Raw genomic sequence first — 17328 nt, forward strand, 5'->3', positions numbered from 1 at the left:
AACTTCCTATAGATTTTACATATATTCATTTAAATATGAAACTTCTTTCTTTTTGAATTGTTTTTAGATGGACTACCTATTTGCATCCATCTTTAATTTGGATGCTTTATACCTCAGGGACTGTAAATGTAGAAAGTTGTCCCCACCGCATGAAACAATTTTTCTTTTCAAAAAATAAGTGTCTGAATTTTGGTATGCTCTTATGAATCACATGATTATTTTTCAGGAAATAATTCATATTTTGGCTTTTTAAACACTTAGATTTGGCTGTCCAAAATTTACAACCTTCAATTTTAAAATATTTTAGGCCCTTTGTATTTTTTAGGCTCATAAAGAGTTATTTTGATTTTTTCTTTTTATTGGAAAATAATACATCCTAAAAATTTGGACTGTCCTAAAAATACTCCTAAGCTGTAGGGATGGCAATAGGCCCGATGAGAATGGCCCTAAAAAACTAGGCTTGGGCCGGGCAAGCACAGCCTAAGGGTCGAGCCGCTGGGGTCTAAGCCAAAAAGACTTATTGAGAGGATATTTTCAATGTGAAATTTCAGGAACCCACTTAAAAGCACTGGGTGATTATTTTCAAAATAAAAAAAGTGCTTTCAGAGCTTTTGACACTTTGATCTTGCTTTTCAAAAATTAGAGGGTCTCTGTTCAATCTCGATACGATTTTTTTTAAGCACATAGAGAGTTCAACTTGGGTATCTTTTTTTCTTTCGAAGTTAGACAAGGTTGATAAGGTTACGTCCACAAAATTAAGGGCCCTAAAATTACTCCTATAGTTGAGTTTGCCCAGGGAATTAAATGGACAGTAATACTCCAGCGGGAGTATACAGTATTTTAGCACTGAAGTTTTCGACGCATGTCAAGAAATAACACGTGAGGGATCAACATAATACCCTAGGTTTCGGCCCCTATAAGTAGCGGCCATGTACTTCCCTAAACATTTTGCCCAGAAGTTCCATTAACGGCCTCGCTTTCCTTCTTTGTGAGGTAACTAGGGTTTTCGCTTCGGTATGGTTGTTCTTTTTTCTCTTAACTCCGCATTGTCTCTTTCTTGTTAGTAATCGAAATCTCGTGCTTTCATTTCCCTATTAGGGTTTTATTGCTCTAGTTATTATTTTCTCTTTTATGGTCTTCAATGTCAGTTTTTTTTTAAATTATTTTAAAAGGGTTTATGCCTATCTGTTTGTAGCTTTTTAGACATTTTTAGCTTTTCTAATTGCTTTCTGTATCTTCCTAGGGTTGATTTTATCAAGGATTTCAAGGAAATAATCTGTGAAATGTCAGCTGGGTATGGTCCTCAATCCTCTCGAGAAATAGTTTCTTTTGATATTGTTTGATTTGAATTTCTGGTTCATTGCATTCATAGGATTATCTTGTTCACCCACATGAGATTAATTTGTCTGAAAGTGAATCTTGATCTATGGAACTCAGTGTGGTTACAATACCAATGTGAATTGTCGATATACTTTAATGCCATGGAGTTTTCTAGTGTTTTTCTTCAATTTCACTTTTTTCATGACTGAAAATTTATGCTTGCTAGTTCTTACCACGATCATGATGAGTAATTTGTTGCAAAATTTGGTACGGTTAGCAATGGATGCATGATTTCATTATGCGAATATGGCAATAGAAATTTATTGTTTTAGCATTCCCGTGCAGGGTTAACATTCTTCTATTTTAAGCTCTGGATGTATTATATGAAGATAAGACTTTCTCTATGCAGAGTTATTCAAATAAGTTTGAGTCCAGAAACTTATTTACCTTTTCAGGTGTATTGTCTCCTTTCTAACATATGTCTTTGAAGCATATACTATCAAACATCCATCCAAACATATTGTATCATTCTATTATGTCTGAAGTAGTTATCTTGAAAATTGAACCTATTTTTATTGAACTTTGAAAGGTTGAAGTAGTACAACCAATACGAAACTCGGTTCCAATTTTGAATCGAAGGCCCTAATTTAATTGAACACCTTAGCTGTCATCTATTCCCAACTTTTGAACTTGTGAACCTGTTATCCTGGACTTCATTTTTTTTAATTTATTTTATTAGAACAAAAGATTTATACACGTATGGGTGAAAGAAGTTGATACAAAATATGTCCAGAAGGAAAATTCTGTCACGAATGAATTTTATACGAGAACCAAGAATATGGGATCTCTTATCATAAGAGGGCAGCAGTGTGAACCCGATTTTTCATTGGCTGCAGTAGCCTCTTTTTGGGCATGGTTTAAGGAGACTCAAACGGAGAAAAGTTGGAAATTCTCCTCAAAGTGATGTGCCCGTCTCCATGTGCAGGGAGCCCTTGTGTTGGCCCATCCAATAATATTGAGAGTCTCCTTCAGTGAGCAAGTGCCGGCCCAGCTGTGATCGAATAGCTTGAGACTCTTGAGGAGAGCTTGGGTCTTGGACAATGTTGTGTCCCCAGCACTAGTGGATAAAGCGGTATGTGGTATTATGACACCATTGAGGGCGTGTCTGTTGTATTATGATGTCATCAAGGGCATGTCTGTAATTTTTTTTAAAATTTGGGACAATTATGACATTTTATGAGTACAACCACGCAAATCTCTGTCAAACCAGAGTCGGCCACGTGTATCTTAAGCCCCTAGCGCCACGTGTCCCTATTGAGCACATTGCTCATGGTTCATCATGCTTTCTAAGCACATTATTGAATTCGGTATTGAGGAGGGTTTTATTCCCCACAAACTTTTTTTATTTTTTTGATGTGGGATTTGAGCATGGTGTGTCAAACGGAATACAATATATTGTTTTATTATGAAAGGTAAAGCAACAAGTGGTGTCGTGGTGCAGTTGGTTGTTAGTTATGCTTTACACCTTGAAGGTCCCAAGTTCGAACCTGGGCGGTGCCATTGTTTTGTTTTCTTGTTAAAAAAAAATAAAAATAAAAGGTAAAAACAAATAAAAGGTAATACAACAAGCATTTATTGTAAATAAAACAAAAGGTAATACATCTTATTTTTTTTATCAAAAAAAAAAGGTAATTCAACAAATATTTATTGTCAAAAAAATAAAATAAAAGGTAATACAACAAGTATCATGCTTTCAAGCATGCATTTGAGCTGCGATTATCGTAAGCTTAAATTGGATATGTAAAGGTAATACAATGTAGGCTTGGAGCATGTTGGCTCTTTTTCTCTCTCTCATATATGAATGCCTATTGTTAGATTTTTTTTTCAATTAGGAATAAATGGTCTAATTATATTTTTTATTTTATAACATGGTGGCCTTTAACATAAATTTAGGAATATTAATTTAAACATTGGGTTCATACAATGAGGCTATTTAAAATCTTTTTATCTCTATTAACAATCTCTTCCACTAAATTTATTCTAGAAACCTAAAAAATAGATTTTTGAAAAATTAAAGTGTTATTTCAAAAATTGGAACGCATTCTAATAATTTTTTCATTGATAACCAAATATTTTATTTTATTTATTAATTTATTTGCCTTATAAATTATGTAATGTACTATTTTTTCTTACAGCTATCAATAATATATTTTAAATTAGATGATATTATAAGATATTTTGGATTTGTTATTATTTGTATAGTAAAATAATTATAAAATATAAACCAACAATTTCAATTTCAGTATATAATATTATAGTTAGTTGGGTTGTAATAATTTGGGTTTTTTTTAATGGATTAGGGTTTTCCGCCAATTCAAGAGTTTGGTGGCCATTTTTTCATCAATTTAATCCTTGCTTTATTGTAGTCCATGTATGATGATATATTTCATCCATGATAATTCTATTCTTCTCCTTTTGTGTGATGTAAATTTAATGGTTAACAGTAGTTCATATAGGGAAAGAACATCTCAATATTTTCACAATTGTGCAAAAAAATGAAAGTTCTTAATGGAGTACCTCCATTTCTTATTGGATTCCTAAAAACAACATTTATAACAAATTTTAATAAATTTTTTGGATATTTTTTCAGGTTGAATCCCATCGATTTGGTTGATTCCCGATCCGAATTGCCGATTCATTGATCCGGGTGGGTTTTCGGGTTGTCCAATTCGAGTCACTGATCCGTTTTTGAACCATTGTTTTGAACGGAAAGGATTTCAGGGTCAGGGGTTTAGGGTTTTTACACTCCACTCTCTCGATAAATTCTATGTAGCCTCGTTTCCCTCTCTCTGTATTCCTCCTCAAAACACAAGCAGGATACCAGATCTCTCTCTCTCAATCTTTCTACTTAGTGTAAAGCGTAACATGTTCATCATCTTTTGGGAAAACAAATCTCCTTTATCTCTCTATTCTTCCCCTAAACTCTCTTATTCCATTGTTAAATATGTTATGTTTGTTCCACTCTAATTGCTGCCATTTCTTCTTTGATAATTATGTGTTATTTTGTTCTCACAATGCAACTTTCTCCTCTCTAGGTATCCTTTGAAAACCAGAAACACTGTTCCTAATTAGTCATAGCTTGGGACAAATAAAATTTTCTCTTTTTTGCTGGTTAATTTGCAGGATTTGATAGGCTTTAGCCATGGTTAGGGGATATAGAATCAATGGTGTGAAACGTAAGAAGACTGAGAAAGCAGAGGACGACCGGTCTTTTGAAGAAGAAGAAGAAAAGGAAGTAATAGTAGACGAAGAGAGAGAAAAAGGAGGAAAAGATGAGGAAGAAGAGGTTCAATTATTTGGTATTCCCACTGGTCCTATTGATCAGAAAGCCAAATCAGGAATTATCTTTGTTCTTGAGAGGGCTTCATTAGAGGTTGCAAAAGTTGGAAAGGTAAAAATCTATCTTTAGGAAACCCATTTGTTATTCATTTTCACTGAAATATTTTGTCAGATATCTAACTTTTTGTCTCATCTCTTAATAAATTTTGAGCTTGATAACCAGAAACTTCCTTTTAAGGGAATTGGAAGTTCTAAGCTTTTGGAATGCTGGATATTTTGATATTTGGAACTGATTAATATTAATTGATGTTTGATGACTTGGACAAAATTTTAGGAAGTTTGGAACATGTGTTTGATTGAACTTGGGATTTTGGAAATATATAGATATCAAATTTAGCCTAATTTAACCATTTATTGAAGTTTTTATCATGACAGGGTTACATTTTATGATCATAGGTCATCCACAGTACATTTAACAAAATATACGGTCTAGATCACATAAAAAAGAATATGGTTGTAGGTCTTCACAGATATGTCCGATTATCTCAATTTTTTTTATGTTCTTTTACATTGGATTGGGCTAGATTTTAGGTATCCCTAATTCTCTTCCTCTTGAACCTGTAAAAACTATAGACAAATATTTTAAAGAAACATAAATTGCAAAATATCCCAAATTTTGAGCAGCATTTTGGTCAATTTATTTTGTTTGAATTGGTTTCCTTATTTTTGTTTACATATGTGTTGGAATGAGGTGCACATTGAAAGAAAGACTTATGTGATTTTGTCGGGGAATATATATTTTTTCTTCTTTTTTCGCTCCTTTTCTTTTCTTTGTCTTTTCTTTTGGTAAAGATCACTTCCAAGTAGTCTTATTACAATAACTTTTGCTTCAAAGAAAATAAAACTAATAAATCCAAGATCTTAAAAAGCCTTGATGCCACTAAACCAATTTCCTTTAATCAAAGAAAATAACCACAATTCTCATGTTTGAGAATATAAAGACTATATAATTAAATATGGTAAGAAACAAAAAGAGAGTGCTGGAGATTACTTCAACCGGGCTTCTTACACCCCACACTATGTCGCCACCATTCGATGGCGCGGAATCAATGATCAACCTTCAATCTTGACCGGGAAGCTAGTTTAGGCCAAATCCTCTAATGGAACTATGAATTCAATTATCACAAATCTCAACCCTTTAGGTGAATCCGCTTAGCAACCTAGTTTGAGAGAGAGATGCTTCTCTTTTCTTCCACAATCTTATAATCTAAAACCCCAATGAGAGATGAGAGAACCACCATGAGAGAGATATCAAAGATGAAAGAGTGGGGTTTGCCCCTTTGGATCTCTTGAGGGAGAGAGAGAGACTTTCTTGAGAGAGAGAGAGAGAGAGAGAGAGAGAGAGAGAGAGATTCTAGGGTTGGGGCGTGCCCCTTATGTCAACCTAGAGAGAGAGAGAGAGAGATTCTAGGGTTGGGGCGTGCCCCTTATGTCAACCTAGAGAGAGAAATAATTTAGAGAGAGAAGATAAATTTTTGTGTAGAGATTTTATGGGCTAAAATAAGATTAGGATTTCTTAGGGTTTTGCATGGCTTGCCTCTTTTTGTAAGATTGAACATGAACCATTGATCTTGGGTGACTTGTGGGGTGAAAGATTTGAGCCCTCCATTTTATAAATGAGCCATCAACATTATGGAAGGTGTTAGAACCTTTATCCCCCTTTCCTAAATCATTTTCCCATTAATAGAAATTAAATAAAATAATTTCAAATATAATATTGTGCATTCCAAAATAATGCACAAGCCTTCTCATGCTTTTCAAAAATCCATTCAAAGCTTCATCAAGCTAATACCTTTCAAAACACATAACAACTTGCCCTTCAAGCCAAAGTTGCTTATTACAAAAATTGGAAAGCTCCTAAATGGGTGGGGCATGCCACCCATGAGAGGATCTCATGGGCCCCACCATCTGGGCTATGGTGGGCCCATGTGCACAATGGGCCCCTATGCAATTTCAAGTATTTTTAAAACTCAATAAAATAATTTTAGAATTTATTTGAATATTTAAATCAATGTATGTGTTTTTATAAACCCAAATTTGATAAATAAAATATCCAGAGATATATAAAAATTCAAATAATAATTCTAAAATAATATATACCATAAAATAAATATAATTAAATTCATTAGATGGGAAAAGGATCCAAATGGTCTAGGAATTAAATCATCTAGGGTACTCTACCTTCAACCGTGGACTACGTACGGTCCACACTTGCATTATCAACCGACCCAGTATTTCTCATGGCTCACAGTCCATGCAGAAGCTCAGTAGCGGGTCATCAAAGGCAGGCCGATGAGCCAAGGTGTCGTAATCCCATTTTGTGGATTTCAGGTTCTCCCTTAAAGACGTGCTAAGGTCACCTATACTTGATGCGACAGCAACTCTTATGTCTTATAGGGGTATCTCTCGCACATGCATAAGCTTCACTTTGAAAGGTGGTTTGCTTTCCCAAAATGACTATCATTATGCATGCCGTGTGATGGTACATGGATGAGACTTTGGCCCTCGTTTTTTAAGTCCATCATTATACACAAGGGTCACACAGTCCTTCGGCTCACTCATCTAGGCATACTTTGGCTTCATCACCCTTATCGGATAGTTTTTTATGCCCAGGTAACATAGGTTTTTCCCAACCGACTAGTCTAGCTTGTCAAGCTTAGTATGATATCAGCATCAGCAAACATCGTTTGCTTAGTAAGGTCCATACATGACCACATTCCTACTGAGTTCATGTTCTACTATATTATTTCATCTTACAAGCATTCATAATGCCTTTAATGGCCACACGCACTCAATATCTTGCACTTGGCCTTTGAAGGCTCTACATTCTTTCTTCCTCACTTTCTCTCTTCCCCATCTCTCTCTCAATTACAATCTCTCTCTCAATCATTTTTCGCTTATTATCTATCAATACATTAATTATGGCTTTCGCCATTAATCCTTTCACAAAAGGACTTATAGAGGCAACACCGTTTTCTATTTGCTGCTCGGATCTCATCTCAAAAGTAGTTGTAGTCCATTTTTCATATCGCATCGTGAATCATAGACATGTTGTCGTAGAAGATCATCGCATATCCTCATCACATGGGGGTCGTATCTTCATGGGCTCAAAGGAGTTCTTCAAACAAGTTGCTCCTTTTTGTAGCCATAGAACCAGCGCCACACATCCGGGTTCCATGGGTGAACAACATTATAGTCTGTTGTTGCAGCTGGTCTGTCAAACACTTGAAGGTGCTCCCACTGGAATATTTAGTTTATCTGGATCTTTCATGATAGAGTACCTCTATATTTGAGCTCCCACTCAATTATTGCATATATAACATATACATTCTCAACATTCTTATGCTTATATCATGAGGTGGCATAATAAATCTCATGCAATAAATTTTCTACCTTTCGTTGACTTCGTCAGCTTTTGTAAGGATCTTTTGATCCTCATTCTTAATGCATCTAATATGCTCTAGATCCTTGCATTCCTTTCTCATTTTTGCTAGTTTAAAGACATCTTTTTCACATTCTCTTATTCCCTGTTATTGTATAGATTATCATATGTTTTAAGTTTAGTTTTATTATTTTTTTAGTTGTTTCTTAGTATTTTTATATTCTTCTAAGTTTTGATAATTTCTATTACATTGTCATGTTTTATAACATGTTTGTTATTCGTTAATAGCTTTCTGAACCTCCTCACTCCACCTGCAGGTTGTTTTTTTTCTGAAATTTATTTGCCCTCTAGTTTTTCCTAAAATTTCTTTTGCCACTTTCTTCATACAATCAACAATTTCATTGCACATAACATTAACTTCGTGCTCAAAGTTCTATTTTCCTCTTTTACTAATTTATCCCTAAATAAGTCGATGTTCTCTTTTTTAAAATTTCTCCACCTAGTTCTTGGACACCTGTCGTTCTTTTTCTTCCATCTCTTTAGGCAGACATCCATAACCACGAGTCTATGTTGCGTGGTCCAACTCTCTCTTAGGATAACCTTACAATCTTTACATGATGGTCAATCTACCATCTTGACTAGAAAGAAGTCTATTCGGCTTTTATATGATCCACTTTTATAAATTATTAATGTTCATCTTGCTTTTTAAAGTTGGTTTTTGCTATTGCTAGGTCGTAGGCCATAGCAAAATCTAGGATAGCCTCACCCGTCTCGTTTCTGTCCCTAAAACTATATCCCGCATATACCCCATCATATCTTCTAATATGTTTTCCTACATGAACATTTAAATCCCCTCTTAAATAGGTCCTCTCTCCATTTGGTATTCTTGGACTAGTCCATCCATGTCCTCCCAAATTTCTCTCTTAATTCTATCCTCTAGTCCTACCTTTGGTGCATAACTAGTAATTATGTTAATTATTGTTTCCTTAATATGGGTTTGATTAATAGGAGCCTATCACTTACTGTCTTGACATTAACTACTTTTTATATTTTCTTATAAATCTTTATTAACTATTATGCCTACGACATTTTATTACTATATTTTCTATATATTAGAGTTTGTATCCATCAATTTCCTTAGTTTTTTCTTCTTTCCACTTAGTTTCTTGTAGACAAACTAAACTCTTTTGCTTCTCATTGTATCTACTAACTTCCATGTGTTTACCTATTAGTGTTTCTACATTCCTTGTAGTTAGATGGATCCTACTCTCTTGGACTAGCTTATTACCCGTGCTTGTCTAGAATGACGTGGGAATCCTTGCCTACTTATTACTGTCATCGGATGTTGTTGCAGCGCGTTGCTTCGGTGGAATGCTTTAGCTAACCCTTACTCATTTTTCATTGCACCCGAATACCCGTAGAACACGTTGTTTTGTGGAAATGTCCTAGCTTACCCTTGCTTGTTTCTCACTGCACATGGGAGGTGCAGCGCGTCGCATAAGAGGAACATAGGTTCAGGATTCATGATAAGATGTGGCAAAGTTTCATGCTGGTTGCCTACCTAACGCAAGCCACCTTTTACTCGGGTTGGGACGGGTGAAGGGAAAGTTTAAGGTCCTTGCCCAAAAAAAATGAATAGGTATGTTCAAAATTGATAGCAACATATGTTTAAATGAAAATAATTTTCCCTACTTTTTGATCTTGAGTAGGTAATGTTTTGTCCTCTTTAAATAATGAGTTTTAGAACATTTAGAAGGGCCAATAATTTTATGAAATAATATGTTTTGAGAACATGTTTTTCATTTCTACATATAATACCCATTTCAGAAAAAAAAATGCTTCACGTTGTAACGTAAAATAAATTGCTTGTAAATATGACTTCCTTGACATATCACCCCACATTATCAATGCTATATTATCTAGTTACTAATGATTCCATCAATATACTAATAATTTTATAAAGGTAATTATGGATTATCAAATAAATTATAAAAGGTGCAACTAGTAACCCAGTAACAATTGTCATTTTCAGATATTTTTTTGAGAAAAAGGTAACTGTATTGGTCATGTTATTAGTCACAAAAGCACTAGAAGTGGCCAAAGGCAGCCTACAAATGGGTGCTTAGACTGTACAATCAAGATAAGGGGAAGGAAGAATGGAGTTGTGTATTGACTAACCTCCCGAAAGCTCTCTGATTACAAAGCGTAAGGATAAAAGTAAATATAAGATACTCTATGGTAGGTGAAAAAACTTAGCTAATATTGAGAGTAGATAAATGAGAAATGAAATTCGTATGGGTAAGGAAGAAGATGTGTGCCAGTGCAGGAGGAAATGGCATATGGGATTGTAGAAGGATCAAAAGGCTGAAAATGATAATAGGAGGCTTGGCAGCATTGAAGCACAAGAAGGACTGCTGATGGTGGAAACAGGGTGGTAGAATCTACTAGAGCATCTAGGGAAGAGGATAAAAAAATGTCGCGTACTAGTTAGTAAAGAGGGGTAGAAAAGAAGAGGCAGTGCAAAAGGGGTTTCATTGTGGAGGACATAGAGGAAAGGGAGAGTGAGGGGAGATAGAGGGGGAAAGAAGAGAGGAGATAGTGCAGATAAGAGAGTGAATTGGGAAGATAAGGAGATGAGAGTGCGGAGAAGAGAGAGAGAGGGGAAGAGCAGGAGGCTGGCACAGAGAGAGAGAGAGAGGGGAAAAGCAGGAGGCTGGCAGAGAGAGAGAGAGAGAGGGGAAGAGCAGGAGCCTGGCATAGAGAGAGAGAGCGAGAGAGAGAGAGGAGATTATGTGTGGGTATTACCATTATTGGATATTATTGGTGAATCATTTTAAACGTAGAGTGAAATAGTTGGGGAGGTTCTTTTTATGGACCATTCACGATTTGTATGAGACGAAATGGTTTTTATTTAAATAAAATGAGCAGTTTACTTCAAATAAAGGAATGGAGTTTTAACTGTGGAATTATCCTTCTTATAAAATTTTCAAACTTTAAGTTTTGAGTAAATGTACTGGAATTTCTTGGTTTGAAGATGATAAAACATATTGAGAGTGCACAATTTATCTCTACCTTTTATTTACATGATATATTAGTGGGTATCATTGAACCTCAATTTATTGGGATTGTTATGGGATAAGCTGTATTTTTTGCCAATTTCTGCAAATTATATATTAGTTGTTTGTGAGATCGCAAATTAAATCATCAGCAATGTCACCTCAGTGTTATCTTACCTACCATGGTTCTTTGATTCCTCAGACTTATCAAATATTGAATTGTGATGATCATGCAACTTACCTTAAGAAGAAAAATCGTGATCCTGCAGCTTACAGGCCTGACATTATTCATCAGGTTAGTCATCGGTTCATATTTATGTAAATTGCATTTTTGCACACTTGTTTTTTGGGAAATGAACTCCTTCCTTATATTTGTGACCCTGTGGCCATTGGGATTTTGAAAGAGCTTTCTTTCTTTCTTTCTTCTCCTTCACTTTAGCTAACTAATTTTTTGGGACAAAATGTTGCTGAGAGAAGCAAGGAAGTTCTTGCGGAAGAGACTTGAATAGAAAGATCCGAGACAAAAAAATAACATCTTGTGAGAGAGTTTGAATGCCAAGATTTCGGTAAATGGCATAAGAACATAAAGTTGTGACTTTCAGGATTCTTTTCTTTTCTATTTTTTTCTTGGTATCCTCTTATTTGTAACTTTGGGTTTCTTTTTTCTTTGTTGTTATTGACTCTTTTTCCATGTAAAATTTCCGAGATTTGATCAAACTGTCGGTCTTAGAGTTGTTAGAAACATTGTCATGTTCTAAGCTTGGTCTTTACTACTTCACTCCAATAAGATAAATTTATCAACAGCTGGAGGACGAAAGAATAAGAGTGAAAGATTGAAACATAATTGCTTTTTAAAATATCCATCTATACTAAAATGTTTTTAGTCTTCCTTGGCGAAGTTGATTTTACTACTTTATTTCTTTTAGCTTTTATTTATTTATTTTTAAGAAAGTTTCTTTTAGCTTATTTTGGAAGATAGATTTAACAATATGGAATTTGATTGGCATATTTTAGACCATGGGCATATATAATCACCATTCATCTTAAAGGTTAGAATGGCAAAACAAATCAAATATATGCTGTTTATATCTGCCTGAATCCATGTGGTTGAATTTCAAGTGTGATGATATGTCCAGGCTCTCCTTGCAGTGCTGGATAGCCCCCTCAATAAGGCTGGCAGACTGAAAGCAGTATATGTGCAGACAGAGAAAAATGTGCTAATTCGAGTAAATCCTCACGTGCGAATACCAAGAACAATAAAGCGTTTCTGTGGTCTCATGGGTAAGCAATGTTTCTAATCATTGTGATTGTGAGATGGTTTTATAGATTTGTTTTACTTACAATGGATTCTCTATAAGAATGATAGGGGATTTATAGGTGCCTTATGCTTAAGTTGGCTCTTTGTATGGATTTTTCATGGAGATCATTAATATGTTGATTTCTGATATTATTGCAGTGCAGTTGCTTCAGAAGCTTTCTATACGTGCTACTAATGGGCCTGATATTCTTCTCCGTGTAGTCAAGAATCCTGTGACACGCCATTTACCTATTGATTCTCGTCGGATAGGTTAGAACTTGAATGAAATTTACTTTTGTGGTGACGTTCCTTATTCCAAAAATGAAAAAGAAATTTTGTGGTGACTGTATGCATTATGGGATAAACGCTGTCGTCCAGTGGACTATGGAAAGTCTTAGTTCTTCTTGTCATATCATTGTGCATTATATGATGCACAGTCCTTCCTAGATGGCACCCACTGGAATGGTATGTGCCCCGTGGGTCCCAATCTTATTTGCGTCACCGACCATCATTTGACAAACCATGGAATTATGTTCTTATGTAGAACATTGGATTATTTTTGTACATTTCTGTGCATTATAATTTCTAAATCATTTATTTCGTCTTTGGCAGGGCTGTCATATAGTTCACCAAAGGTAGTTCAGTTGCACGACTATGTCACTGATGCAAAAGATGATGTCAACCTCGTTTTTGTGGTATGCTCATTGTTCTCTAAATAAAAGTGATTCTGCAAAATGCGCCAACTTATTTTTTCTGATTTATCTATTTTTGATGGATGATCAGCTAGAACTTATTATATAAGTTGATCATTTTTGCAGGTTGGTGCTATGGCCCATGGAAAAATTACTGCAGATTACATTGATGATTTTATTTCTGGTAAGTCGTCTTTTCCAATAAAAGGAATTTATTCATTTTTGGCTTGTTGTGAAGCTCTATTTGTAATATGCTTTCATTAATTTGTTTGATTGGGCCATTAAAAAAAGGTTTCCATTCTGCCATTCGATATAAAATTGTTTCGCTACTTTAGTTTTTCATCTTCATTTCTTTCCTAAGTATCCTAATAACCAAATGTAGGTTATATATAAACAATGGACCTGTGATCATATCTTGATTTTTTTTTTTGGATAAGGAATACTATCTATTAATCCTCAGTCCCAACTTTTGTGGAACAAGTTCAGATGGGAATGGGATTGAGAAACACTCCGATTGCCTAATTGGTTGACTTTTGAGAGATGCTTTAAGGTTTCACCACATTACACTAAACGATTGAAAAATTAGAGACTTCATAAAGCTGAAATGCCTGAAAGTATATTCCCTTTAAAATAATAAGTGCTTAACAATATTGTGAGTGAATATAAAATTTTGCATGGATCCATTTGGAATTTAAGCCAAATTGGTTGTATTTCATGAAGGGATGGTAGCCAGGAATCAGGCTTGGGCTTGAGTTGTTAGCAGCGGATGTTTAGCAGCGCTGCATCTCAAGTTCGATTCCTACAGCTGAACTACTCCTACCACCACCCATTCTCCACCGCTCCCCCCCCCCTCCAAAAAGAGAGAGAGAGAGAGAGAGAGAGAGAGAGAGAGAGAGAGAGAGAGAAGGGAGTTAGCCCCAAAGTGTTTCTAATTTTATTTGGATGAGCAATTCAATGGCCTATTATGACCTGCACTAACCCATTTTGAAGCTCATTAAGTTAAAGCCATCACATTCAGATCTCGGAAATGAAACTTACTGAATGTATAAAAATCACAGTTTTCTTTGGCCGTCGCCGTGATGTCAGAGGTGTCGTGGCTATGATAAGCAGTTAAGCTCCTTGTTTGGCAAAATTTTTAGGTTGTACACATCACACTCTAATGTTTTTCTCATATTTCAGTTGGACATACTTAATGTCATTGGGTTGTCAATGGAGGAGTTACAATTTTTGTTAGCTATTGTCCTACTTTGATGGAGTTATGGATAATAGTAGTTCTAGGATTTTGATGGGGCTTACGCATTGGGAGGCAGTCCAGTTATAGGACGAGATGGCCACATATAATGACACTTCGACATGGTGAATTTGGCATGTGAGAAGTTTGTGGCTTTAGCTTGAGATCCTTGTTTTAGTGGCATTGTGGCAATGACATGATGGAAGTTTGACCTTATTGTTGGGGTGGATGAAGGGTTGTACTGTTGATGCCATGCATCAAAGTTAACAAGGTGATAACAGAGAGATGAGTTGGGTAGTGATAACAAACAACCTTTCTAAATGAAAATTAGGATCAATAGGGCATCATAAACCTAAGATTAGAGGACATTCTGAGGGATCTCTTCCGAATGGTACTCACAAGGGCCATAGCATCCATTTAGTTAAATAGGATGACTTCTCTCAGCCTAAATGCGGGGTGGTTGTTGTTTCGTAGCATATCAGAGTGGCTGAATGAAAGAATTGTTGGATAAACGGTTGTGGAGCACAGGCGACAAATTAATACGTTTGGGGAAAGAGTTTTTGGGAATTTGTTTGGCATGGTGAATTGGTGATGGGCCTCTTAGGGCCACCTTCCCTTATCATTTCAGGATTTCCGGTGATCCTAAATTAAGTGTGGTGGACTTTATGAGATGACAGCAGGCAGCCTCTGTTGGTACCTCTGTTTTAGGTGAGTTCTCCTCGAGGATTGTGTTCTAAGATATCCTGGCTCTATGACATTGTTAGAAGAGGTATGTATTCCATCAAGTGACTTGGATAGGAGGATATGTATCCTGTGTCATGGAGAGTGTTCTCAACTGGGTCATCTTGCGAAGTTCTTGGAGGAGATTCTAATTCTAGACTTCCGGCCCCTTGTCCACTGGTCTGGAGTATTATAGCCTGACCCGGGATAATTGCTTTTGGATGGGCTGCCTTGCATGAAAGCATCCTTACTTGGGATCATCTATACAGGAAACGGATGGGGTGATGCCTTAACATCTGCATCATGTGTCATAAGGAGTCGGGGTGATTACTATGAGGAGGTGCATTTCAAAGGTCCCAATTGCTGACCTACTCTGGACTAATTCCTTTTTGTGATTTCTTGTTTTCTGAGTGTGGGCCTTAAGCTTTACCTACTGATTAAGGGAGAAAATATTGATTAGTGAGGGATTTTTGTCGATGTTGTCACATGTGTTTGTGAGGAGGCACCATTCCTTTCTCTGCTATCAGACATCTATGTAGAGATCTTTATGTCCATCCATTTTTGGTACAAGGAAGTTCCCTTCCCTACTCTTCAGATATATATCTTTCTGTTCATGTTCTTAGGCATACTAGCTTCGGCAAAAAGTCGGCAGGACATCATGTAGTGGCAAACAGTGGGGTAGGGCATCATGTAAGGGTTACCATCAATCTCTTGAGATATCATCTTGACATCTCTGAGATTTTGTGTTTTTATCCTTCATTTTCTTATTACTTTTTTTCTTTTTCTTTTAAAAAGAGAGAAATGAAAGTTATCTACAAAATAAATCTCTCCATGATGAAGAAAAGGTGACCATTTTACTCTCTATAAATTTCAATAATTGAAGTGTAGAAGGAGCTTGAAGTATGTGATTCTAATGGCATGCATCCAAGGATGACCCCGCAACAGATGTCTAGAGGAGTGTGGATCACATTTGACATCTTTTTGGGCCTAAGGGAAAATGCTTGCAGTGTTGACATATCAGCAAAGGGCTGGGAAAGTGCTGGTTTTGAATTTGTTTTTCCTTTTAGGGAAATATCTAATATGGTTCATATGGCCAGAATAACTAGATGGCCATGAATTTATCAGTGTCCAACGGGTTGGACGGTGATGGAGCAGAGTGGATGGTGAGAAACCACATGGTAATTGTTTTATTATGACCAAATGGATCATATTATATTTGGGTTCGGCTTAGGTGCATCAAGGGATGCTCCTGTTATAGCAAGTCCACTTTCCCGAAATCCATGTGTGTATTTTGGATCGAATTTTTTGCAAGTCTGTCATCTAGGCTGCGATGGTCATGAATTTGAAAAGAAAATGAAGTTTGAGCCTTAAATGGTCTATTCTGTACATTTTTTTTCATGGACCATTTCATTTTGATTCTTCAAATATCATCATAGCTGCACTTCTTTTGGAGTTTTGATTTCATGGATCTGAGGTAGAGATGAATTACAGTGATTTGGGATGTGTTTTGGGTCCCAGGGCGGACTCATGAGTTGGAGGCCCACACACCAAACTCTTCTGCAATATATATTTTTTTGTTGCCTGTCTTTTTGTTTCATCAGCTTAATATCAGTGGGTAATTTCCTTGATTTGCATTTCTCTTTTCTTTCTTGACAGTTTCGGAATACCCTTTGAGTGCCGCATGTTGCATTGGTCGTATCTGCAACGTAGTGGAGAGAAAGTGGAACATTTTGTAACTTCATACATTTTTTCCCCCTTATATTTGTTCATGTAAAATTTGGTGTCCTCCATGAAAAAGTGGATGAAATTTTGAAGTTCATAGATGCCTTTCTTTCTCTAGATGTGTCAATATGCGTTTTTTGTGCTTGTTTATGCTTTTTGATATAGTTATCATATTGGACTCCCGCTCCAATTGGTTAAACCAACCCAAAACCAGGTCCACCTCATCCTTAGCCCCTCCCTCCCTTTCTCTCTCTCTCTGTCCAAAAAAACCATGGAGTGGCCATCAAACCAACCCAAAACCAGGCCCTTGAGATCCCCCTTCTTTGGACTAAAATCCTTGCTAAAAGAACCACCAAACACCTCCAGATTTAGCTAAAGAGGTCGGCCTTAAAAACCTGGCTCAGATCAGGGTCGGGAGAGCAGGGGCAATGAATTTCGATCTCAACGGGAGCCTTTCATGGATTTGATGCAATATATTACTTTAGAGAGAGAGAGAGAGAAGCTATCAG

General features: G+C 36.1%; 1 protein-coding gene across 7 annotated transcripts; it reads left to right on the forward strand.

The window, feature by feature from the left end:
- The first annotated feature begins 431 nt into the window (after positions 1 to 431).
- LOC18427279 (nucleolar essential protein-like protein) lies at positions 432 to 16932 on the forward strand. 7 transcript variants are annotated; one of them, XR_016048759.1, is made up of 10 exons: positions 905 to 993; positions 1244 to 1294; positions 3971 to 4027; positions 4504 to 4771; positions 11360 to 11452; positions 12294 to 12438; positions 12614 to 12724; positions 13067 to 13149; positions 13238 to 13330; positions 16754 to 16932. XR_016048759.1 is itself a non-coding variant. In XM_088857222.1 (10 exons), exons 4-10 carry the CDS (start codon positions 4523 to 4525, stop codon positions 16831 to 16833), a joined length of 819 nt encoding a protein of 272 aa, XP_088713348.1. In that variant the 5' UTR covers positions 905 to 993; positions 1244 to 1294; positions 3971 to 4102; positions 4504 to 4522; the 3' UTR covers positions 16834 to 16932. The 7 variants fall into 7 exon arrangements, 6 of the variants coding, with proteins under 6 accessions (XP_006836395.1, XP_088713348.1, XP_011620791.1 ...); XM_088857222.1 differs by having other exon boundaries at positions 3971 to 4102; positions 13273 to 13330; XM_011622489.3 differs by having other exon boundaries at positions 13273 to 13330.
- Positions 16933 to 17328: the final 396 nt, after the last annotated feature.

The sequence above is a fragment of the Amborella trichopoda genome, chromosome 2 (assembly GCF_054954075.1).
Source record: "Amborella trichopoda isolate Santa Cruz 75 chromosome 2, AtrichopodaSantaCruz75HAP2 v2.0, whole genome shotgun sequence".
NCBI lineage: Eukaryota > Viridiplantae > Streptophyta > Magnoliopsida > Amborellales > Amborellaceae > Amborella > Amborella trichopoda.